The 24325-nt window shown below is 42.9% G+C and overlaps 1 protein-coding gene across 30 annotated transcripts in view; it reads right to left on the reverse strand.

Annotated features, from left to right (window-relative positions):
• The window catches only part of Sec31a (SEC31 homolog A, COPII coat complex component), a 56591-nt gene that overhangs the window by 13154 nt on the left and 19112 nt on the right, over positions 1 to 24325 (reverse strand). For 5 of the 30 annotated variants that reach the window (XM_050155627.1, XM_050155625.1, XM_050155624.1 and 2 more), the window contains exons 8-23: positions 22717 to 22816; positions 20480 to 20641; positions 20168 to 20320; positions 19706 to 19942; positions 17957 to 18031; positions 16461 to 16499; positions 15931 to 16008; positions 12755 to 12830; positions 12096 to 12274; positions 10268 to 10394; positions 9269 to 9414; positions 7556 to 7729; positions 6790 to 6963; positions 3691 to 3783; positions 2593 to 2716; positions 496 to 834 (exon numbers count right to left, since the gene is read on the reverse strand). In XM_050155627.1, coding sequence (XP_050011584.1) covers positions 496 to 834; positions 2593 to 2716; positions 3691 to 3783; positions 6790 to 6963; positions 7556 to 7729; positions 9269 to 9414; positions 10268 to 10394; positions 12096 to 12274; positions 12755 to 12830; positions 15931 to 16008; positions 16461 to 16499; positions 17957 to 18031; positions 19706 to 19942; positions 20168 to 20320; positions 20480 to 20641; positions 22717 to 22816 — 2276 coding nt within the window. The remainder of the gene's footprint in view (positions 1 to 495; positions 835 to 2592; positions 2717 to 3690; positions 3784 to 6789; positions 6964 to 7555; positions 7730 to 9268; positions 9415 to 10267; positions 10395 to 12095; positions 12275 to 12754; positions 12831 to 15930; positions 16009 to 16460; positions 16500 to 17956; positions 18032 to 19705; positions 19943 to 20167; positions 20321 to 20479; positions 20642 to 22716; positions 22817 to 24325) is intronic. The other 25 variants (XM_050155632.1, XM_050155630.1, XM_050155635.1 and 22 more) reach the window with 18 other exon arrangements.

Raw genomic sequence — 24325 nt, forward strand, 5'->3', positions numbered from 1 at the left:
GTGAACCACTTTACCCACTGGGCCAGCCTGAAGCCCACAAATCATTTTTAAAATCAAGGACATTTTAAGATAACTGAGCTCACTTCAGCTCAAGTAAACCATAAGGGCCCGAGCTATAGCGTAGTGGTAGAGCACTCCGCTAGCATGGGAGGCCCATGTTTAATCCCAGATGCCCGTCCTGCGTTTCTGCATTTCATGGAACAGGACCAGCTGAGCCCAATCTCAACCACTGTTCCTTTCACCCACTAATTCCCTTCCTTTCACAGTGAGTTGGCAGCAGGTTATAGCCCTTAGCATCGTGAGCTCTAGGCTAAGGGCTTCCTCATCTAGCAACTGACGCTCATTATGGAGGCTCACAGGGAGTTTGAGAACTTGTTATAAACACTCAAGCAACACCCCGCATTACTCAGTTCACAGACCCTTGGAAACGATGCCCTCCACCCACCCACGTGCTCTGAAACCCAAGGCCCAAGCAAACCCCTTCCAAGCGCAGACCTGTTCTTTGGGATGCAGGCAGCTCACTGGCAGCAGGCGGTGTACCTGTTGTTCCAGGAGGCAGTGCATAAGCTGAAGATGATGGTGGAGCTCCTGGTCCGCCATGCTGGAAGGATGCTCCAGAGGAAGGGGGAGGGGGGAAAGAAGCAGCAGAGTTGGAGGTAGGTGAGGAGGTTTGTTGCGCTGTGTACATCTGAGGCTGCCCGGAATAAGGAGCGGCAGGGGATATGTATGGGGTGTTAGGGTAAGCATTAGAAGCAGGAGGAGCAACAGGCTGCTGAGGTCGGTAAGCTGCTGACCCCCCTGTTCCGAAGGAATACTGCTGGGCTGGCTGGTAAGCTACATCAGGAGAAGAAACAGAGATTTTAATTAGTTACACGTTTGTTCTGACAGAAGTCGGAATGATTTTAGTCATTACTGTTTAAACAATATGACCAAAACCTAACACTTGGGACTGGGGATGTGGCTCAGTGATAGAACACTTGCTTAGCGTGGGCAAAGCCCTGGCTTCCATCTCTAGCACTTCAAAAAGAAAACCAAAGACAGGAAAAACACCATCTCTAGAATGCTGCTGGTAATAGACATTTTGGATTAAGATCCAAAGAGCTGTTAAAACTGACCCTCTCCTGAGACTTCCTGCCCTGTGAAGACTTGCAGAGACAGCGAATAATCACAAGACAGAGTCACTCAGGACTTCTGTGCTCAGAGCATGTCCTTTTCTTGAAAACCCTATAGTTTCAAGAACTTGTTGGCAGCTCAAGACTTCAACCTTCAGCTATCCTGGGAGAGCCCAACACCACCACACTGTGCAGGAGCAGGGCAGGCAGGGCAGGGAGGGGTCTCTGCAGTGCACACCTGGTGCATCTGTCCTCTGAAAACAGCATCACTAAGCAATACATGGAAAGGAGTCAAATGGATACTTGTGTGAAGAACCCCACAGCCCAGAAGGCCTTGCAAGGATAAGTTCTTATGTGGAGCATCTTGGTTTTTCCAGTTGTTTAATCTTACAATCCCTGAGATCTTTATTTAGGCCTTATGTTCTTTTTTTTTTTTTTTTTTTTTTTTGGAGGGGTTTCTCTGTAGCTTTGAAACCTGTCCTGGAACTAGCTCTTGTAGCCCAAGTCAGCCTTGAACTCACAGAGCTCCGCCTGCCTCTGACTCCTGAGTGCTGGGACTAAAGGCATGTTCCACAACGTCTTGGCTGGGCCTTTTGTTCTTAATTTTTAATAGTTGTTTAATAATTTTATCCTTAAGGTTTTTACTGGGGTTCTTTATTCTTAGTTATGAAACAGTAGTTTTTTGGGTTGGTTGATTTGTTTTTCTTTTGAGATAAGGTCTCTCTCTATAGCCCTGGCTGTCCTGGAACTATGCAGACCAGGCTGGCCTCAAATTCAGAGATTTGCCTGCCTCTGTCACCTGAGTGCTGGGATTAAAGACACTCTGCCACCACACCTGGTTGTAATTTGTTTTACTCAAATGCAGTTGCTCTGTCAGGTCCACAGAACATACAAACCAAGAGCATACGCTCACAGACTGGGATTCAGCATGCCAGAGCAGCAGCATCGGGTCACTACTGCACAACATATGTGGAGCGGTGCCAAGGGGTGTGCAAGGAGCACATGGAGGGACTCTGGACCTTCTGCTCAATCTTGCTATGAACCTAAATTTATTTTTTAAAAATTTACACTAAATAAAGACAATGATAATAATAAAGTGGAAAAAATAACAAATGCATGAACCAACTTCCCAAAGCTGTGGTTTCTGTCTGTTGTCTGAAGAACAGGGTATGTACTGATAATTTCTACAGCTCCGCTCCCACATGACACACAATTCTCTTCTTTAGCATGACGGAATGGAGCACTGTTCTGAACGGGGTGAAAGACAGACTCTGGACGGACTCTGTCTCTCTGTGTCTGCCCCCACCTCCCACCTCTCTCTCTCCTGGCACTGGAGACTGAACACTGAGCACTCTAGCACTGAGCTACATCCTAGCCCCCTTATTTATTCTGTGAGAGCTGATCTGACCATGGCTTTGTTGCCGCTAAGTAACTGAGGGAGGACAGGCCACTGTGAAGACTCCAAGGGTCCATTACTTACGCTGTGGCTGTGGATAAGGTGGCAGCTGGCTGTGCATATGGCCTGGAGATGCAGGCAGCGGAGCAGCAGTATTTGGATTAACGTTGCCATGCATTATGAAACCTGGAGGTGGAGGGTTTTCTCCCTAGGAAATAAGAATAGAGTGAAAAGGAAGATTAGATTTGGGACCAAGAACATCACCAAAGGGCCTTGTAATCCCTGAAATGGAATTTGTGTTTATTTATTTTTTTTTTTTATCAATTTTAATATGTTAAATTGCATTTTGTATATACTACTTTCCTGAGGACACCCCATTTTCTAGGTGATGCATTCTGGGTGATTTAAAGGCCCAAAGAAACTGCAGTGAATGGCAAAGGCTAACAGCCCATAACAGGGTTGGTAACACTGTGCTAACACTGTGCTAACACGGCGGTAGGGCAGCATGGTAACACTGTGCTAACACGGCGGTAGAGCACCAGAATTTCCATCTCCACCAATTCCTGCTTACTTCTCCAAACTCTGTAAGTAAGTATTATAAAGGGGATTTTCAGTTTTCGATTTCTGCAATGTTTACAAAAAAGAACGAGAGAAACATCTTCAGTAAAATCCAATTATTTTTAAATAAAGTATTTTTTTTAATATTTTTATGCTTTATTTAACTTTATTTTATGTGCACTGGTGTGAAGGTGTCAGATCCCCTGCAACTGGATCTTCAGACAGTTGTGAGCTGCCATGTGGGTGCTGGGAATTGAACCCTGGTCCTCTGGAAGAGCAGTCAGTGCTCTTAACCACTGAGCCATCTCTCCAGCCCCCAGTAAAATCCAATTTAAACCATTATTTGAACCTTCATTGAGATATTTCTAGCTCAAGTAAATTTAGAACTGCAAAAGAAGAGAAAGAATAAGAAAACAAATTAATTTTCCTAAAAATTGCCATTTGCATCCAAAATGCAATAAAATGCAACGAGCAGCAGATGGATGCAGAGTAAGGACCAGAGAGGAAGGAGGAAGCTGGACAGAGAATATATAATCACATATATATAATTGGGTAATAGTTATATATATTGTTATATATTTAAGTGAGCAGATCATGCTCAAGGAGGAATAATGAAGGATATACCTGTGTGTCAGAGGGAGAGGCTGCAGGTGGATGCCTGGGAAGGGCAGTAGGAGTTTTGTTACTCCAGGTAGTGACAGTAGGGGCAACTCTAACCTGAATTGAACAAAGAAATACCAATCACAGAAAATAAAAAGTAAAAACATTAAAAGAAGAAACAAACAACTCAAAAGGTCTTAAAAGCAAGACACAAAGCAAGAAGCAAAAGCGGCAAGAAGCAAAAGTGGAAGAGTTCACATGGTCCAGCAACTGTGTCCAGGGCCAGCCAGCTGCACAGGAACCAACAGAACAGCAGGTGAGAGGCAGCAAGGGCTCTGTATGAAGGCTTCAATCAAAGCGCAAGAACAAGCCCATTCCAGAGTATATGAGGAGGGGCTGGAGAGGCGGCTCAGCTGTTAAGATTCTCTGGCTGCTCTTCCAGAGGACTAGGCTCGATTCCCAACACCCACAGGACAGATCACAACTGTCTGTTGTCTTTAACTCCAGTCCCAGGAGATCTAGCACATACATGCAGGCAAAATACCCACAACACATAAAAATAAATAATAGAAAGAATAAGTAGGGAAGAACGGTCCTTTAGATAGAAAAAGACGGTGTTGTGGGCTACCGAGTAAAACCATTTCCAGATCCTAGTGATCTGCAGCATGCTGTACCTGGCCACTTCACAAGAAATTAGATACTTCCTTCTGTCTGGAGATTCAAAATCATATAATCAAAGCATACCCAAGCTGGCTATTAAAGATTACTCATCTAAGCCCAGCCTTTATTTAAAGGTGATTGTTAAGGTCCATACAGCTCACGGGTGATGGAGCTAAGAGTAAACTGGCCTTCAGTTTCCAGGCAGTGTATCCTCTATTTTACCACACTGCTACGCTCAAGTCCTGTCTAAAAGGTTCCTAAAATCCTCGTAAGTCAGAAAATCCTTTCTGGTATGCAAATCTTTACAGAACTCCAGTACACACACACATATAAAATAAAGCAAAGTGAAGCTGTACTGGCTAAAAGGAGTTAAAACATACCCGCTACTGATCCACTTCCCTTTCCTTCCGTTCCTTCCCTTTTCCCACTTGCAAAACTACTTTAAAACTCTACACCACTGTCCTCCCAACTCAGCAAGAAAATTCTTGCTTTTTGTGATTGAATTTACTTGTTTTTCTTAAAAGATAATATTAGTAAAAGTAAAGCAGATTATTTTGTGACTTTGTTGGGGGTTGTTTTATTTTTGAGACTGAATCACGATGCGTAGCCCTGGCTGGCCTGGGATTTGCTATGGAAGCAGGCTGGCCTCCAACTCAGAAATCCACCTGCATCTGCCTCCCACGTGAGTGGAAAGATTAAAGTGGTGTATCTGCTTACCCAAGAAAGTTCAACAGTCTTTAAATGCCTTTACCATTTCCCAGAAAGAAAAACCTAAAGACAGAAAGAATAACTGTTCTTTTCTCCCAGTGTAGAGAGTCTTGCTTTATTTAGTATCTTAAGAAATTTAGTCAGTTGGGCGGTGATGGCGCACGCCTTTAATCCCAGCACTCGGAGGGAGAGGCAGGCAGATCTCTGTGAATTCAAGGCCAGCCTGCTCTACAAGAGCTAGTTCCAGGACAGGCTCCAAAGCTACAGAGTAACCCTGTCTTGAAAAAAAAGGAGAAGAAACTGCAAATCCAAATACAAGACTGAAAATTCTAATCCTAGTTTAGCTTCAAGCAGCCATGCAGTGCTGAGAAATGACATTTCGGTGCCTAGAGGTCTCCTAGGTCATTTGAAATCCTACCTCTCCACTTCCTTGGCCAACATTTCACCCCCTATTTACATCCCAGGCTTTATAAGCACGATGTCCAGGAAAGCAGAGAAACTGTGTAATTTGTTTATCTGGATAATCCCTATAGCAAGAATATGCCAGACACTCACAGAAGAGTTGCAATAATTTGTCAAATGAATAAGAAAAAAAGAGAGAAACGTAGAGTTCTAGATAGTAAAGCTATATTCAAATATAATCTGATTAAGTTCTATTTTTAATCAATTCTGATTGAGGACTGATTCAAAGTCCAAAAAATAAATTAGATTTACTTTTCCTATAATTAAAAATGATTGCCGGGCGGTGGTGGCACACGCCTTTAATCCCAGCACTCGGGAGGCAGAGGCAGGTGGATCTCTGTGAGTTCGAGGCCAGCCTGGTCTACAAGACCTAGTTCCAGGACAGGAACAAAAAGCTACGGAGAAACCCTGTCTCGAAAATTAAAAAAAAAAAAAAAAAGATTGACCCCATCACCAACTTGTTCTATCTGAAATGTCAATTTTGCTATCAATCAAGAATATATACATAAAATATTCCATTTAATAATATGAAGGTAGGGCAGGGTATTGTGGCACACACTTTTAACCCTAGCACTCTGGAGGCAGAAGCAGGCAAATCTTTGTAAGTTCAAGACCAGTCAGTTCCAGGCTGGCCAGGGCTACATAGTGAGACCCTGTCAAAGAAAGGAAAAAGCAAAACAAAACAAAAAACATTATCTGTTGGTCTGTAAATATAGTTTATATGAGAATTTGAAAAACAATATAATCACATTTTGTGCCACAAACATAAGGCTAGCCAAAATTAGTAATCGTATGTACAACAGAGCCAGCCCTTAGTTCTCTGTGGTGTATGTTTGTCTGCCGCACTCTTGACTGTGTGGATACAGAGCACACAGCAAAATTTAGCTGGCGATGGAAAAAAGAACTGTCAAAAAAGACTGCCTAAAGTTAACCAAGTCGTTGAAAGAGTTATCCAGCCTCACAAAGACTGCCTAAAGTTAACCAAGTCGTTGAAAGAGTTATCCAGCCTCACCACCTTACCTACAGGCTTTAAGTCCAGCAGACATTGAGAGAGCAGATGGGCACGTGGGAAGAAGGACTGGATTAAAACTAATTTAAACCAAATACAAGACAACTGCATGAAGGAGGTGACTCTGAGAAGCAGGCATAAACAGCCGCCTCAGGTGCACAGAAAGTGTAACTGTGACACAAGATGCCCTGCCTGGCTTCACTATGTCTTTTAGCGAGCAGTTCAAACCATCCATTAGGACAGAAGCACACAGGTTCCCACATCATCTGAACCCTATCACTCACATGGGGATAATATTGCTGGGTCTGAACTCTGGGCATCTGTGGGTGGCCAGCACTTGGTCCAGGTCTGCCCTTGGACAGTGGCTGCCTCTCATAAGGACTTTTGGTTGATTCCTGTCCTGGCGCAGGCTTCCCTTGGGCTCTGCAGAGTCTGTCACGCAGCTGCACGATATTTGGCTGTAGAAGCAATGGAAGAAAATGAAACTGTTAATCCATCCAGCTGTATGACAGCATGCTCTGACTTCTTAAAAGCAATGTGATCATTTATGTTAAGTACTCTACGAGAGTCTACATTCTACTCCTGAGACAGTGAGGCGGGTTTGGCACTATGGGTACCCCTTGGTTAGGACACCAGTTCAGTGCCATACCATCGTTGCTCTTTGGTTGTTTTATGGCAAAATAACAGTGCTCCCAAATCACAGGGATACCTTACAAAACACAACTGAAAGAAAGCTCTCCAAAGAGAAGCAACTGCTGCAGCTAGTGATGGAAAAGGTCCAACTGATTAATTAAGAGACATTCTTAAAATAATTAACAGGAGAAGGCATTAAGTTCAAACCTGGACCTCACAAAGATTCACGAATAAACAGATTTACAAATATTAACTATATATAGTGACTATGTATATGAGCCAGGCGTGGTGGCACAATCCCAGAAGTAGGGAGGCAGAGGCAGGGAATCTCTGAATTTGAGGCCAGCCTGATTTAAAGTGAGTTGCATGATAGCCCTATCTTGAAAAACTAAACCAAACCAAGATGAATTTAATTACCTGGTTGGTGTTATCAGGCAGAAACGCCAAGGCTGTGGCAATGCTACCCTGGGCCGCCAACAAACTGGCATACTGACTCATCTTCTCAGCCAGAAGAGCCCCTACAGTATTCGTGTCCATGGCGTGGGTGAGCTGCACAGCTTTTCGGAGGATGACAACTTTCTCAATCAGATCCTAAATGATAGAATAAGACAATCAGAGATCCCAAAGAGCAGATTTCCAAACACACCCAGTGGACAGTGCCTGTCCACATCCTACTTGAAAAGCATGGGAAAGCTGAGCACCATCTAGGTGACGGCCAGTGAGGAGGAGGAAGCTTGTATCCCATGGACAGCAAACAGGGAGGAGGAGGATGCCTGATCCCCATGGAGATCCCCATAGGTTATTATGTCCTAAGCATCCTCAGTCTGCCAGACATTTGACCACCGATCTCAGACAATATCCAAACTGATGTGTTGGGCAGGTACCCAGCAGCAGAAGAGGAGCTATGCGCAAACATGGCACACCACAGCTCCTGCAACAACACACTACCACACACACTCACTGCAGAGGTACATCACGGCTCCTGCAACAACACACTACCACACACACTCACTGCAGAGGTACATCACGGCTCCTGCAACAACACACTACCACACAAACTCACGACAGAGGCATACCACAGTTCCTGCAATAACACACTACCACACAAACTCACAACAGAGGCACACCACAGTTCCTGCAACAACACACTACCACACAAACTCACGGCAGAGGCACATGACCACCACAGGGGCTCACCACTTGCTCAAGTTAAACATTCCTCCCAAGGCTGGCGGGGCCTCAGGTCACTATGGGCCAAGGTTGCCTTCCGTTGCTCTTCTGCTCTCTGAGGCTCAGTCATGAGCTCCTATGCTGCCCTTGCCAGAACCCGAGGCCATGGGCCACCCAACCTTAGAATTTCCAACCCATGAGCCCAAATAAAACCCTTTTTTGGTAAAAGCTAATTGTCCAGCCATTTCATGACAATAATGCAGAGCTGACTGATACATGCTGTGGCAAAGCAGTGGAGCTGTTCTTGGGGAGCGAGCCTTGTGATGGGAGGAGGGGGTGTGCAGGAGAAATACACTTTCTTCTCAGGAACACTTGAAAGGAAAAGCTTGCTTTTTTTTTTTTTTTAAACCTGACTTTTAGTCTCATAAGAATGATCTTTAAACACTGACTCTATGGATAAAATGTTTATCCAGAGAGAAAAACTACTATATTGAAATATCCAAAGACTTCACCTACTAACTGTTTAGGGAAACTACATGGTCCCCACAGTTTGACCTTCTAGTCTGAGTAGTGATTCTAACCTGAGTTCCTGCATTCTGTACTTCATGGTCTCTGATCATAAATGTTCTCGATACTGGGATGCCTCCTGCTTCCCAGGCCTCACTATTGCTCTCTGCCAGAGGGAGGAGGAGTCTGAGAGAAAGCAGCTAAACTCTGAGCTACTTTCAATGCTCTGCTACCTCCCGGCCCCGGTGACTGCAGAACGTGATGGGACCTGACAGCTGCCACATCTTACGAGCCATCACGTCACACCTGGCTTAACAATAAACACAGATGATCCAACCAAAGAACTATTAAACGACGAAAGCAACAAGGTTCTCGGACAGAAGCATCTCCAACGTAATCCTAAGTGGGTGAGAAGACACTGAAATGTCAGCATCGCTGTTCAGAAATACTAACCTGGAGAGACAAAGGATTGCTACCATCTTGAGCTTTTGTCCAACAAGCAACCAATTTCTCTACATTCCCCGCACAAATATAGCAGAGGCACGCCTGAGCCTGCAGGAGGCTGTCTCCTTCACTCTCAAGCCTGGCTCCCAAAAGATCTGTCAATCAAGAGAACAAGGTAAGATGGCACCCACTTCACTGTGTATGAGGTTGCAAGCAGCTCCGTGGCATTTCCAGAGGCATGGACGAAATTTTACAATCAGTAAGAACCAGAAAAAAGACACAAGCGCTCTAAATGCTCAGTGACTATTTAGTTGTTAAATAAACGGAGGTGGACAGCATATCATATACTGTGTAAGATTCTACCTCTAACTACAGAACTGCTTTCCATCAAGAACATCAGAAGAAACAATAAGGGGGAAAATTTGAATCGCACATATAGAATACATCGTCAGTGGTGGCTAAATACACTACAAATGTACTACAGATACAAAAATCCATAAAAATATAGTGAACGTCCACGCCAGCAAGCAAGCTTGTTTCCTAAGGCACAACGTTAGTCCTGGCCTCTCATGATCGATCTTACCTAACTGTTATCATTACTAATTGATCCCAACTAACATTTATTGAGAACTGCATATGTGCTAATTACAGATGAAAAAATGAGGCTTAGAAAATGATCTTTTCTGGGTCACACAGCTTGTAAGTAGCAGAGGCAAAATTTATATTCTGGTCTACCCAAAACCACTATCACTGAACATACAATCTCTAAATGATACATTTTCTATCTGTTCTCCCTTCTTCTGTCTGTCTTGTCTGTCTCTTCTTACTGAGAATCAAATTCACAGCCTTGAATATGCTAAACAACTGAGCAGTTAGCAGCAGGCACAGCCCATCTTTGTATTTTATAATTCTTACTTGAGATTAGACACGCAAAGATTTCTAATAAAACTCCTTAATTGTGTAACGCACCCTGCCACCTATGTAACAGTTACATGTGGGGCTTCTTACCACACAGGGCTGAGAATTCATCCGGTTTAGCATAAGTCAACACTGCAGCGAGGGCCTCTCTCCAGTTTTTCAGATCACAGGACTCAACAATCTCCTTCCAGTTCTTCATCACCACAGCAGTGATGAGCTTGAAAAGGGAAGCAGAAAATGACGTCTTTACTACACACGAGACCGAACTGTCTAATCGTCATGTCTGCACGCTGTGACTTAACACAGGGCAAGCACTGCCATCAGGTCCCATACCTACCAATCTTGATCTTTCACAACTACTTAGATTTAATGACAAATCGAACAGCTGCAAAGTGAAAAACATTCTTGAACCAAATAGCAGATGCCATCTTTCCTTCAAAAAGAAAATGGCATCAATGTATTTTACAAAGGGCTTCAGGGAAAAGTATAGGATACTAGCAAAACACTGTAACAGGAAGGTGCTCCTAGGTCCAATTGTTCAGGGACTTTATTTGAAGGACAAGCAGGAAAGAACTTTATAAAGAAAGTTAAAACACATTCTAGGGGCCAGTGAGATGGCAAAGCAGGGTAAGGGTGCCTACTGCCAAGCCTGAGGACCAAGGCTGGTGACTGAGTTCAATCCCCAGGACCTACCTGGTAGAAGAGAACCACTTCATGCCGTGGCACATGCGCATGCATGTGTCATTTTTAGAAAAACTACAAAGCATTCAAGCCTTAGGAGGACAGCACGGAACACAAAACTGAAAGGCAGCCAGTGTGACAGAACCGGGGACAACCACCACTAGGGTTCAGTACTGAGATAATCCACGAAAAATAACTTCCAGGGTGGGTGTGCTGGTTGAGGCCTTTACTCCCTGGGAGGCTGGGGGCAGGAGGATTTCTGCTTTCAAGGCCAGCCTGGTCTATGTGGCACATTCCAGGACAGTTAAGGCTGTTAACACAGAGAAACCCTGTCTCAAAAAACAAAAACAAAAAGCTTCCAAAACAATTGTCTTAAAATACAAAAAACAGCATTAAGCTTGAAAATGTTCAGACCCTCCATGCCGGAAATTCTAGTAACCGAATGATCAAAACTCTGTTCAAATCTTTAGGCAAAACAAAGGTTTCAATCACCATATAAAACAATGTTGTTTGTCTATGAGGAAAGCATTAAAACGAGCCCAAACAATCGTAAACAGTGACATAATACATCCTGATCATAATATTGTAGAATAACTACGCATCTTTCTAATAGTCCCTAACAACGCAGAAGCTTGCACCATGACAGTGTCTACAAGGAAAATGACACACACATGTACATGTGATCTTGACTGTCTACAGAAAAGCCTGGAAAGACGAACACGAATTTCGTAACACAGTTAAGACACAACTAAAACTTTTACCTTGAGGTTTTTTAGACTAAACCTCTGGAAGGGAATCAAAATACTGGAATTTTATCACATCAAAGCACAAACAACTATTTCTGGGTGAAAGAATTTAATTCTTTGCTAATTTTTGTATCTTAATTATCTATAACACTAGGATACTACCTCCATAATCAGAATGATAAAAAGTGTGTAATTCTAATGCTTATGAGGTTAGGGCAGAAGAACTGAAGATTTGGGGAAAGCCTGAGCTAATAACAAGATCCACCATCTGAAAAATAATTTTTTTTGGCCAGGGGCAGGGTTTGAAGACAGTGTTTGTGTGTCTCTTGCTGTCCTCTAACCCAGAGACCCACCTGCCTCTGTCTCCTCAGTGTGGGGATTAAAGGTGTGTTCCACCACACCTGGCTAAAAGAAAACATTTTTAAAGTATATATATATATATATGAGTGTATGTGTTTCTCTGCTACTATTTGCTTTAAAAAGTAACATACCCTGGTAATTTTGCTTTGAGATTTTGCAAAGTATTTTTTTTGTGTTTGAGCCAAGAGTTCTTGTCCACCTGCTATGGCTAATATAATAGCATCAGCCATTCGGTTATCATGTAAACAAAGGTCAACTGCACTCTCAAAATTGCCAGTCAGCAAAGCCCGAGTAATTAATCCATCAATATCTGCAACAAAGAAACACAACATCCAAGTTAAATAGAGTCTGCTACTAAAAACAATTACTAGAAAACTGCACACCAGGTTTTATACACAGGCAAATGGAGAACACAATGCTAATTTTTTATTACTAACAGATGAAATTTTTAAAATAAACTGTCACTATTTACAGAAGCTATGGAAATGGATCAGAATGTATATATAGTAACTTATTTGTATTAGTAAAGATCACTTAGGTGTGTCAGAACTCATCAGCATTTTCAAGACACTGGTTAGACCATAAGTGACAAAAGTTCTCTCTTCCCCCTGCCCAGCATGATGCCACCTTTCTAGTGATGTCTACTGGCACATAACTTAGCTCCCAGGTCTTGGGAGCTCAGAACCACTCATCTACAGAGACCTCTTGTAAAAGTAAAAAGCAACAGTGCATTGTTTCCGCTGACTCCTTATGGCTACAAGACATTTCAGTCAAAGCCAACAGCACTTACCTCCACTGACGGAGATGTTAAACGTCCCTCCAGCTGAAGGCAGAAAATCAGACTCCTGTTTTTCCTCTTTAATTTGCTAAAGAGATGAAAAAGGCAGCAATTTAGCCAAAATGAAGCTGAAATAAGCTGTTTCAAAATGTTCCCAATCTACGTGTAGACTAGAATCTTGGACTTCTAAGGCATTAATTCCCATGAGACATAAATAAAACCCAGTCATCTGAAACACCAAATCAAGTGTCCACACTTGTCACAGAGACCTGAAAAGTTGCTGTCAAAAGTAAGGAACATTTTTCAGATCCCCCAACTTTGAGTGGCTTCAAAATGCAAAATATACATATTTTTAATTATAGTGTCAATAGGTTTGGCTATAAAATCTTTCTGTCCAAGCTGAATCACAAAAACAAATCCCTTGGTGTCCTCAGTACAAAAGTACAGCAAGCCTAGAGTTTTGTATGGCTCAGTTAAAGAGTACACGTCTCTAGCAAGTAGGGTTGGTCTCCAATGCCACAAAGAATGACAACAAAGCAGTATAAACACTTTTAACCATTTGAATGTTTTTGAAGAAACCAAATTAAATCATACATTTCATTTTCCTTTAAATTAGTTATATATTGAACAGCACAAAGTCTGACAATACACACATACACACACACACACACACACACACACAACAAAAGTTACAAACTGAGTGACTCAATTCAAAATTTAAATACAAAATTGCTGTGGAATATTACTTTAACTGTGTGTTATACTTGCTTCTGCTGCACTTGTTTAACGATATAAAGAATGTCACATCTGTATATGCTGCTGAATATCACCCTATGTGTCACATCGGCTTAAACTGCATTTGTTTAATTATGAGAAGATGTGTTGCTGTTTCACCTTGACAACATAAGGCACCTGTTTGGTCTATTAAAGAGCTGAACAGCCAATAGGGAGGCAGAGAAAGGATAAATGGGGCTGTCAGAGACAAGAAATAGGAGGAGAAATCTAGGCTCAAGGAAAGAAGAGAACAAGGGAGAAAGAGAGGCCCACGTCCAGAGCAAGACGCCAGTCAGACGTGAGGAGCAGTAGAAGACGTACAGAAGGAAAGGGAAGTGTAAGCCCTGAGGCAGAAGGACGCTCAAGAGAAACAGGTGAATTTAAGGTAAAAGAGCTAGCAAGCAAGGCAGAGCATTTGTAAATAGTAACAAGTCTCTGTGTCATGATTTGGGAGCCGGCTGGTGGCCTAAAAGAAAAAGTCTAGTATACAAAATGATCTGAAATTCAAAACTTCTTAGATTTTCAGATTAAAAATAATCAGCTTTATGAAGACTCTGTACAGACATCCCAAGCCTTTCTTCTGAAATGAAAACAAAGTTATCCGATATGAACTCAAACGTTCATGCAGACATTTGTTCTGTCCACACATCTGACTTTGAAAGCTGAGTCATTCTGTGCAGAGAACAGCACTGGCTCATCTAAGATTCAGGTAACACTTTACCCTATTCCTTCTCCCCTTAGGAAAGTGCTGGCATTCACATTCTTCACCCATCCTCACTACCTCTGTTTCCTAAATTTACAGAATGACACTTTCAGGCTAGAGACGCACATCGGTTATGGATACACGGACCTGGGGTGCATGAGGCCCTGGGCTCAACCCCTAGGACGACACAAATAGCACAATCTTCCCATTTCAAACGTGCTTTCTATATACAGTTAACACACCTTTACTTATGAACTCCTGAGAGACAAGTAGGGCCCCAAATGCTTAATTTCTTACGTACTGAAAACCTTGAATGTACAAGGTACCATATCTGAAAAGCAAATATTATCTGTTAAGTTGGGAGCGTAGCCCCCAACCCCTGGCATCCCGTACCAGCCTCCCTGGCCTGGGAGTTGTTTTGGTCTGGACTCCAAATCCCAGCATGCCAGGTCCTGACCACTCCCACAGGGTATTTAAGTGGACTACCAGAGGAGAAACACGAGGTTTTCGGGTCTGTAAGTGCTCCCTGCTTTCCTGTCTCCCCACCATGTGCTCGGTCACCCAAGAGCGTCTTACTTAATAAAACGATGGGCATTTTGATTTGGTTTGATTTGACCTAACTGGATTTCTTGCGCCAGAGGAGCTGCCTTTCTTCTTACTTTTTTACTTAACAGTATCATCAAGACCAAAGGGAAGATTTTCTCCCCTTACACACAGTTTGTTTCAAGCCTTCACAATATGCAATGACTACTGTTTGCTAAGTATTTTATCACCTATTATTTCATGAGTACACGAACTAATAGACTTTAATTTGATGGTACATAGTTAATATACAGAAATGAATACCCTTGCAGGTATCTATAATTTTCCTAGGTATCTCCAAAACTAGTTCAAAATTTTAGCAAGATTCTACAGTGTTCTCTATTTCCTTATTAAATTCTGGGAGATTGATTTTAATAGAAAATATATTTCATAATCACTTTACAGCAGTCCAATATGTTTATGAATTATTTATAGGCATTCCATAGTCAAGATAGTCCCCTACCATAAAAGGCAAAGGAAAAGTCAAAGATTAGATAAGACATAAGAACTTGATTAATTTTCCAAGATGAAATAAAATAGAAAGCAAGAAAAGTAAACTATGGAATTAGTTGTTAGTTGGGGGGAGAAAAAGAGAGTCACAGGAAATAAATTAATGACACAGCTTTGTATTCAAGGTCTCTTTTCAATTAGTTATAGAAATTACCAAGCACAGCTAAGGACACACTAACAGTTAAGTCATCACAATTAGTTTTACAAAATATCCTTTGCTGTGTCCCAGTTCAGGACCAATTTAGAAGCATCTATCACTGAGAGCGGGCTATACAAATCAAAGTGTCAAAAAAAAAAAAAAGCATTAACTTGACATGCACAGCAACTGCATTTCTGAGTAAAATCTCTGTCAGTTTAGCATACTGGCAGCCATCTGACCCAATTAAGGAAATCTCACATCTACCACTAATTTTAAGACATAGTAATAAGAACCTGGGCCAAAGAACTAGCGTGCAGAGATACTGTTGTTAGGCAAGATAAATAGACTCTCTTACCCTTAAAACACCTGAGAAAAAATACATTCAAACATAGTTGACAACAAGTAGTCAAAAAAAAGTCCATATTTTCATGTGAGATACACAATTATCACATAATTGTCCAATATAATAAAAATAAGTACCTCTCCCAAGAGCTGCTCTCCAGCAGCGGGGCTCTCCTCCCCATCACTCTGTGCTACTTGGTCAGGGTCTTTAAGAGCCTTTGGTACATAAAACAATCACAGAGGGAGGTGAAGAAAGCAGCATTAAAAGGTTATTAGTAACAAGAGAGACAAAGACCCAACCAACCACATCCAGAGCTTGATCGCGAGCAGCAACCTGGCAAGTTTATCCCAGAAACAACATTAAAAGGAAAGCAGGAATGATCACTACCACCACCTTCCCTTTTGGCTACCAAATATCACATGACATACAAGCGATTTACCTTATCTGAGCAGACATTGGTTCAGTTTTCCCTTTTAAGAAGTTCAAATATACCAAAAGACATGCTTTACCAGCTAAACTTAAGTTGAGAATTATAAACTTACTAAAATACTTGGAACTGGTATTTTCTAAATCAGTAGGCACAAAACAGATCAGCTTCTCAAACTACCCTTCTTGTGAGGATCTAACCAAACTCTCAGGAGAAAGCTATGTTTAAAGGCCTTCTTACCACGTCGGATCCATCCACTTTGTTCAAGGCCAAAGCAATCTGAAAGGAAAACAACAACTCACCTACTAAACACAATTCTATCCAGGGTGTACAGCAAGGTTCGGCTTTACTCCATTCTCAGCCAAACCCCACAAAAGTTCCTATCTGGGGAAGTATGTTTAGGAAGAGCAAGACACCTGTGCACAGCTGGTTCTCACTGGTTCTAACTCCATTTACAGGGGATTCTACTGTCCAAATGATCTTCAGCTCTGCTATCTAACCTACAATTAACCTTGAAAGAAACATGTTCTTGGACCTTGTTGTTTTAATAACTATAAATAATTGCTTGTTTGCTTGTTAATTTTTTTTTCTTATTGTTTTGTTTTCTAAGACCGGACCTCACTATGTCACCCTGGCTGGCCTGGAACTCATGGTGATTTATTGGCTCTGCCTCCTGAGTGCTAGGGTTAAAGACTTGCACACCTGGCTTACAAGTACATTTTAAAAAGATGTCCTCAGGTACTCAATATAGAATGAACTGTTTTAGAAGTATTTTGATAATGATTGTATTTCCTAATTGTTTTGCTTTCAGACATACAAGCAAAACTTTAAGTTTTCTTCTGAAAACTTAGAAAAATCAGAGCATCAAGGAGTTATGGCTAATAAGGAAATCAAATAAACCCTAACACTTTAAAGGAGTAAGCGAAGACACTAGCAGTGTGGCTGCCCTCAGAGGAGCACACACCTCGACAGCATCAGAAGCAGCCGTGCCATTCAGGCAGCTGTGCGATGCTACAGAAAGCTTTAGTTTCCACCAACAGAGGTGAAGGGTCTGAGAACAGGACAGCGTTCTCGAGGCTTCCACCGTTTTTACTGCTACTGATGCTGACGTCAACACTGACACATGAAGACTACAAAACGCTAATGTGGTTCTCTCTTTCAAAAAGGGAATTCTCTCTTTCAAAAGTTAAACTACGAAGCAAACTACTTAGACCTTGTTTACTTAGTGACAAAAATTCATCCTGCTCCAGATACCTGTTACTGGTCAACAATAAGCCATTTAAGAATTTCATGCTAGCTGAGCAGTGGTGGCCTGGCACATGCCTTCAGTCCCAGCACTCAGGACAAAGAAAAGGCAGACCTCTGAGTTTGAGGTCAACCTGGTGTACAAATTGATCCACGTCAGCCAGGACTAAACAGAGAAACTCTGTCTCAAAAACAGAAGTTTCAAGCTAAGGCATCAGTCTAGCGAGGCTGAAGAGTGCAGTTGTCCTGACAGCGTTCTTCTTCCCTTAAACCAGTCCCCGCCACCCTCCCGCTGCCAGGCCACTGTGACACACCTTAATAAACACCCCGGTGTGTGCGACAAACTATCCCTGACAGTGGCTGAATTAAAGCTGGTTCTGGCCAAAGTGGAGTTTCACACTGAAAACGTTGGTGACTGATCTGAGAACACCCGTGAGAACTCTATAAACAGACAGCCCCTACACAGCACAGGAGCGTCTGTGTGAGTTTACCTTCTTCCCCAGATCTTCTCTCCTGTAGCCAAGAAGCTCAAGGTATTTCCCACGAGAGTCGTCCTCAAAGTTTACCTGTGAGAAGAGACACAAGCTTCAAACAAAGACCTACACTTAAAACCCAGTTTTTCTAAGAACTGACTAAATTTTAAAGCAAATTACTAAAAAAAAAAAAAAAAAAAAATCTAAAGTCTATAAAAATCCTGAAAATTCACGGTGCAAAAAGAACTTAGCTTTCACAACTGGCTTTTTAGATATGCAAGCGTGTATATGCGTGAGCGCTGGTTTGTGCACACTGACTACAGTGCTGGCAGAGGTCAGAGGGCGGCACCTAGTTCCTACAGCTGGAGTTACAAGTGGTTCAGAGCTCCCCAACATGGGTGCTGGGACCCCACTTAGGTCTAGAAAAGCAGCATATACCTTTAACTAGGGAGCCATCTCTCCTGTACTGGGGTGGTTTATTTGAGACACAGTCTCATCAGAGAGGCCTTGGTTGAATCTAGAACTTGCTCCTAAGACCAGACTGGCCTAGTACTGAGAGATCCACCTGCCTCTGCCTCTCAAGTGCTGGGATTAAAGTGAGTCACTACTACCTGGCTTTCCAAATAACATTTTTAAAAACTAGTTTTTTGTTTGTTTGCGACTAGGTCTCACACAGCCCAAGTCTCAAATTTAAACTCTCTATGTAGCAATGATAGGCTTTTAAGTTCCTTTTCTGCTCAGCTGCTGGGATTACAGACCATCCTGGTGCACAGATAGAGGAGCTGGTTCCTAAGAGTAGGCAAGTGAGTAACGCACCATTCAGGATAAATGGGCTTGTTTTTAACTAGAATTGTGTTAAATACAAAGTAATTCGTGTTCAAAGCTTCTATGAGAAAGTAAAACAGTGTATACAGTATTCAATATCCCAAATCAGTTTTGGGTGAGGCGGCGCACACCTTCGCCGCAGCACGAGGAAGGCGGACAGCGGACCCGAGGCCTGCCTGGTCAACAGAGCGCACTTCACGTGAGCAAGAACCACAGGTGAGAGGCCCGTTTCAAACAGAAACAAAATTTACCTCTACCTAGCAAATTATAATTTCTTCAATTATAAAATTTAACTTTATTGTATTCAAGATTGTTTTTCTCGGAAAATTTGGTATTAAGAAACATCTATGAAAGCAAAACAGTCTGCTGTGAAAAGAGAATTAGTCAAAAGACGTTTTTTTCCCTTGACTCTTCTGTAGCAGCAGGACAAGAAAAGACATCTAACCTCTCCCTCTCATTCCTCTCTTCCCACGTCCACTAACCAGACTGGCTACAGACACCGAATAGTTTATGTTTTTATTACAGCAGCTTTCCCGTCCTAATTGTAAAAATCTGTTGAATAGTGTCTCTCCCCCTTAAATGTGTCTTCACACTATTTAGCTTATAATGGTGTGAGAGATTAGGCTGTGCTCTCTTTAAAAGATCAGTTTGGCTTTTGCAACAAGGTCTTGCTATAGAGCCTCAGCTCAGACCCCTGAGTGTCGTCATTACAGGGGTCTGTTACTGTGCCCAGCTTGGGTTTCTTGAATTTCGTCATGCATTCCTAAAGTCATACTATGTCTTCAGAAGGAAGACAGACTTAAGATTATCATAGGAACAGTTATCAGTAATGAAATAAAACCGACCTTAGGGCCAGAGGGAGGGCTGAGAAGGTGAATGCGCTCGCCGTAAAAGAAGCATGCACAAAGACATGCAGAAACAAATTAATAAACCCAACTTCACCTTCAAGAAGGACCACACGTTCTTCTCAAACTCAGTCTGAGACGCATCGATCTTCCTCTGGCAGTAACTGGTGAAGCTCTGGGACTGCACAACCTGCTGCAGCTGCTCCGAGCGGCTCAGGAAGTCCTTCTCCGTCACCACCTGGCTGATGAACACGTGCTGCCGCTGCTGCTGTGGCTCCGCTCCCTGCTGAGGCTGCACTTTAGCATGCTCAAAAGTCACCAGTTTCCCTCCAAACTGTGAGAAGAAACAAACTCATCAGCCACTAAACCGTGCCCCCAAAGTGAACGTACTATAAGCCTGCCAAAATAAAGAACTGTATGGAGATCTCTGACACACCTCCCACACCTCCAACTGTTCTTTTCAGTTTTCACAAGGCACCCTGGACACAATGTCCTTTGTGCTGCCCCACAATGTCTCAGCTAATATGCACACTGAACCATAAAAACGAAATCCACCTACTGAGAAGGAGGCACCGACAGGCCTTCGGACCCACTTGGGTGGCTTCTTCAGAGGGAGCACTATGCTGTGCTGAGTGGTCTGCTGTGGGATTTGTAACGGAGGAAGGGGCTGTCCTGTGCCGAAGGGATCGAGATTCCCAAAAGATGATGAAAGCTATTTTCAAAGAAGTATGAGTTAGTCACCTACATAAACTAAGTTGCAGTTTTTCAAATCATACATAGAAGTGTCAATTATCCAGCAGAGCAGCATTGTAAAGGAGTTATACAAGGCGGATATTTTTCTCAGTTATAAAAGCCTGAATACTCCTATTACCTTGTCAACTTGTTTTTGCCTTAAACCGTCTATGCTCCCTCCCATGATAGAATAAACACTGATCCGTCCATCAAAGGAAGCAGCTGACAGGACAGCAGGATTTCGAGGACACCACTGGATGTCAAAGCACCACTGTGTGTTGGTGGGAAGTTCATACAACACCTAGTCCAACATAAATAAACACAAGTTAGAAAAAGATGCAGCCAGAGCATAACCAAAATAAGTAATGCTGGCAGTAAGAACAGCTGAACATTTGCTTTAGAAAAGGCTTTAGCTAAGAAAACCAATGGCGAGTTCTTCTTAAAGTGTAGTGGTCCCCGGGACGGCCCACTGCTACGGTGCAGTACTGGTCCCTGGGATGGCCCACCGCTACGGTGCAGTATTGGTCCCCGGGACGGCCCACTGCTACGGTGCAGTATTGGTCCCCGGGACGGCCCACTGCTACGGTGCAGTGTCCCTTGGATGGTCCACTGTAACAGGAATGCTAGTCAGTATTTCTTTTCCTAAAATGGCAGGAGGAGACAAGCTGGAAAGGCCAGAACATTTTATCAAATTCCAGTGCTACTGTTTTCAACTGCTTAGGCATGGCAAGATCCAAAGAACTATAATTAGGTCATTTGAAAACCAAACTTTAAACCAAAGTTAGAAAGAACTCAGTGACAAATCTGGCTTTTAGCCACAAAAGAAAACATGCCCATCTCATTCTTCCTATTGAAGAATCCTAACAAAAGCTCCTCTAAGTTTCCTACAGAAGGAAGAGAACACGGGAAAACTTTACAAATGCTCTTATAGGGCCAGGGAGACAGTGCCATGTTTAAAATGTGTGCCATGAAAGCATGAGGTCTGCAGGTCAAGTTCCTGCAGCCACAGGGAAAGTCAAGTCTGGTACTCGCTACAGACAACTGGGGAGGCAGAGGCAGGGGACTACTGCATTAGCTGACCAGCCACTCAGGGAGGTCAATGAGACTCCGTCTCAGAAAATACACAGACACAACTAACAAAGGCACACTACTGATTTCTCAGCCAGGTCATAGGCACTAAGTGCTCATGCACTTGGACATGAACATATGCACACACACACACACAAAATTGAAAATAAAGCTATCAGAATTACTGTACTTAGGCCCTAAGTTTAATGTTCAACAGCTAAAAGAACAAAAACTATTAAAACATTTTTTTTTGGGTTTTCATTTATTCCTCTGTGTGTGTGTGTGTGTGTGTGTGATGGGTAAGTATGGCGGCATATGTTACAGTACACACGCAGAGGACAACTTTCAGGAGTCAGTTCTCCCTTCCACCTTATTGTCTCTGCCATGGCTGACTCATGAGCATCTGGACGGTCCTGCTTCCCGTCTCACTGCAGGAGCCACTGCATCCTGTTCATGTGGGTTCCAGGAATCAAACTCAGGTTCCCAGACTTTACTGCTGAGCCATCTTGCCAGCTGGAAGACTGTGGGGTTTTGTTTGTTTGTTTTTAATGGGGCTGGAAATGAAGCCTAGGACTTTCACAAGCTAACAAGCAACTGCTTGACTTTTGAGCCACACGCCTAGCATCAAAACACCTACAAAAGCACCTGCAATAATACACTTTAATAGAGGAAAGGCAAAGGGTGTAAGGCTGTAACTAGGGTCTGAAGAGATGGCTCAGCAGATGAGCGCACTGGCTGCTCTTCCAGATGACCTGGGTTCAGTTCCCAGCTCTAACATGGCAGCCATAACTGTTTGTAACTCCAGGTCCAACACCCTCACACAGGCACACATGCAGGCAAAACACCAATGCACATATAATAAAAATAAATCATTTTTTAAAAGGCTGTAGCTAGACTATGTCCCAACAGAGAAAGACTAATTTTATTTTATTTTATTTTATTTATTTATTTATTTATTTATTTATTTATTTATTTTGGTTTTTCAAGACAGGGTTTCTCTGTAGCTTTGGAGCCTGTCCTGGAACTAGCTCTTGTAAACCAGGCTGGTCTCGAACTCACAGAGATCCGCCTGCCTCTGCCTCCCGAGTGCTGGGATTAAAGGCGTGCGCCACCATTGCCCAGCTTGAAAGACTAATTTTAAACATTGAAGGACATGAGCCGGAGAATGTTCCTGACAGAGATCTGATGGGTCAGCATCTCAGAGCTTCCTCCAGTGAGCTTAATTACCTTAAAACCATATGGAAATGGCTGATAAAATGGAAATAAAGTGTCATGAGTGCTGAAAAGTTGAAGCGTTCCTCATCCTACCTCTCCAGTGTTAGGGTTGGAGCACAGAATCTTAGCATCTTTTCCACAGCTTAGTAACAACTCAGGATCGGCCATGCTCCAAGCAATTGCCAAAATTCCCCTACAGAAACACAGTGGGAGAGAGGAACAAGTGAGAACAAGATACAGTCACATACTAGTCCACTTACTAGTTCACACTGTTAGCTTGAAAAAGAAGAGCAGACTGGTGAGAGACCACAAAAAGATGAGGAAATGCTCAATCCCAAGACAGGGCATCTCTGCAGCTTTGGAGCCTGTCTTGGAACTAGCTCTTGTAGAACAGGCTGTCCTCGAACTCACAGAGATTCACCTGCCTCTGTCTCTCAAGTACTGGGGTTAAAGGCATGCACCACCACTGCCTCGCTGAAATGTTCAATCTTGAGGAAAACAAATTTCCAATCACTGCTGTGCAGGCCCAGGAGACGCCCAGACGGCTGGCCTGAGTATGACTCACAGTAATTCAGGAACATGTGTGCTACACAGACACAGGCTGTTCAACACCATGCGCAGTGCAGAGGGGCAGAAACGAGAGTGAGTGCCCAACAACACGGACTGTGGAGGACTCGGTCCCAGGCCGGGTTTTGTGAGAAAGCTCATGGATAAAAACCCCTCATAGAGCTAGGTGATGCGGGCAGCGCAAACCTTTAATAGCAGACTCATATGACAGGACCAAATGGATCTCTGGGAGTTTCAGTCCAACTTGGTCTACATATAGACAAATCCTGTCTCAAAAAATAAAAAAAAAAAATCAAACTAAGCCTCGTACGTGGGAGGCCAGCGCTCTCCTGCCAGCCTCCATCCGCAGTCCTGTTTTTGGCTTCTGTTACCAGGAAGTAGTCTTTATCGAGTATAATGAAAAGAAAAACTTAGATATTTTTTAAAGAAATATTAAGCTCTAAAGTCTAGAAACATGGTTTTATAGATCACTGTATTAAAGGGATATTTTTATGTCAATATAGCGGAAATACAGTGTATCCTTGGACTATGCACAGTGTACCTTGGATAGGAAGACATGTAGTGAGGTCTTGCCATACACACGTCTAAAGACAGACCAGTGAGATGGCTCAGCAGGTAATGGCCTATGACCTAGGTTCAGTCCTGGGTTCCATGAGAGGCGACACTGACCTCCACAGCATGTGGAGCGGGTCCATGCCCACACCCACACTCATCTGCACACAAACCCAGGGATGGGAGCACACATTTGTAATCCCATCTGCGGATGGAGAAAGGCAGACCCCACAGAGCTCACCTGACAGCTATAGATCCAATGGGGACTTCAGGTACAGTGTCTCAACACTGCATGGCTGAGGAATGCTCAGAAAGCCATCAGGCATGACTTCTGTCTGCCACAAACATGCCTGCACCTCCCCCCCGCACACACAATCTTCTGTACTCAATTATTTAGAGAGAGTGAGCATTAATCATTTTGTCTTTTCTATATTCATACCTACATTACTCAGAGATTCTATGAGAAAGCAGAATTAAGTTTGGGTATTTCTTAAGAGCATATAATTAGAGGTCTGAGTATTTTGCTCAGTGGTAAACACTTGCTTAGTATATACAAGGCCCTGAGTTTGATCTTTGACACAGC

This window comes from Alexandromys fortis, unplaced genomic scaffold (genome assembly GCF_014885135.2).
Source record: "Alexandromys fortis isolate MF-2015 unplaced genomic scaffold, M_Fortis_MF-2015_v1.1 scaffold_87, whole genome shotgun sequence".
Lineage (NCBI taxonomy): Eukaryota > Metazoa > Chordata > Mammalia > Rodentia > Cricetidae > Alexandromys > Alexandromys fortis.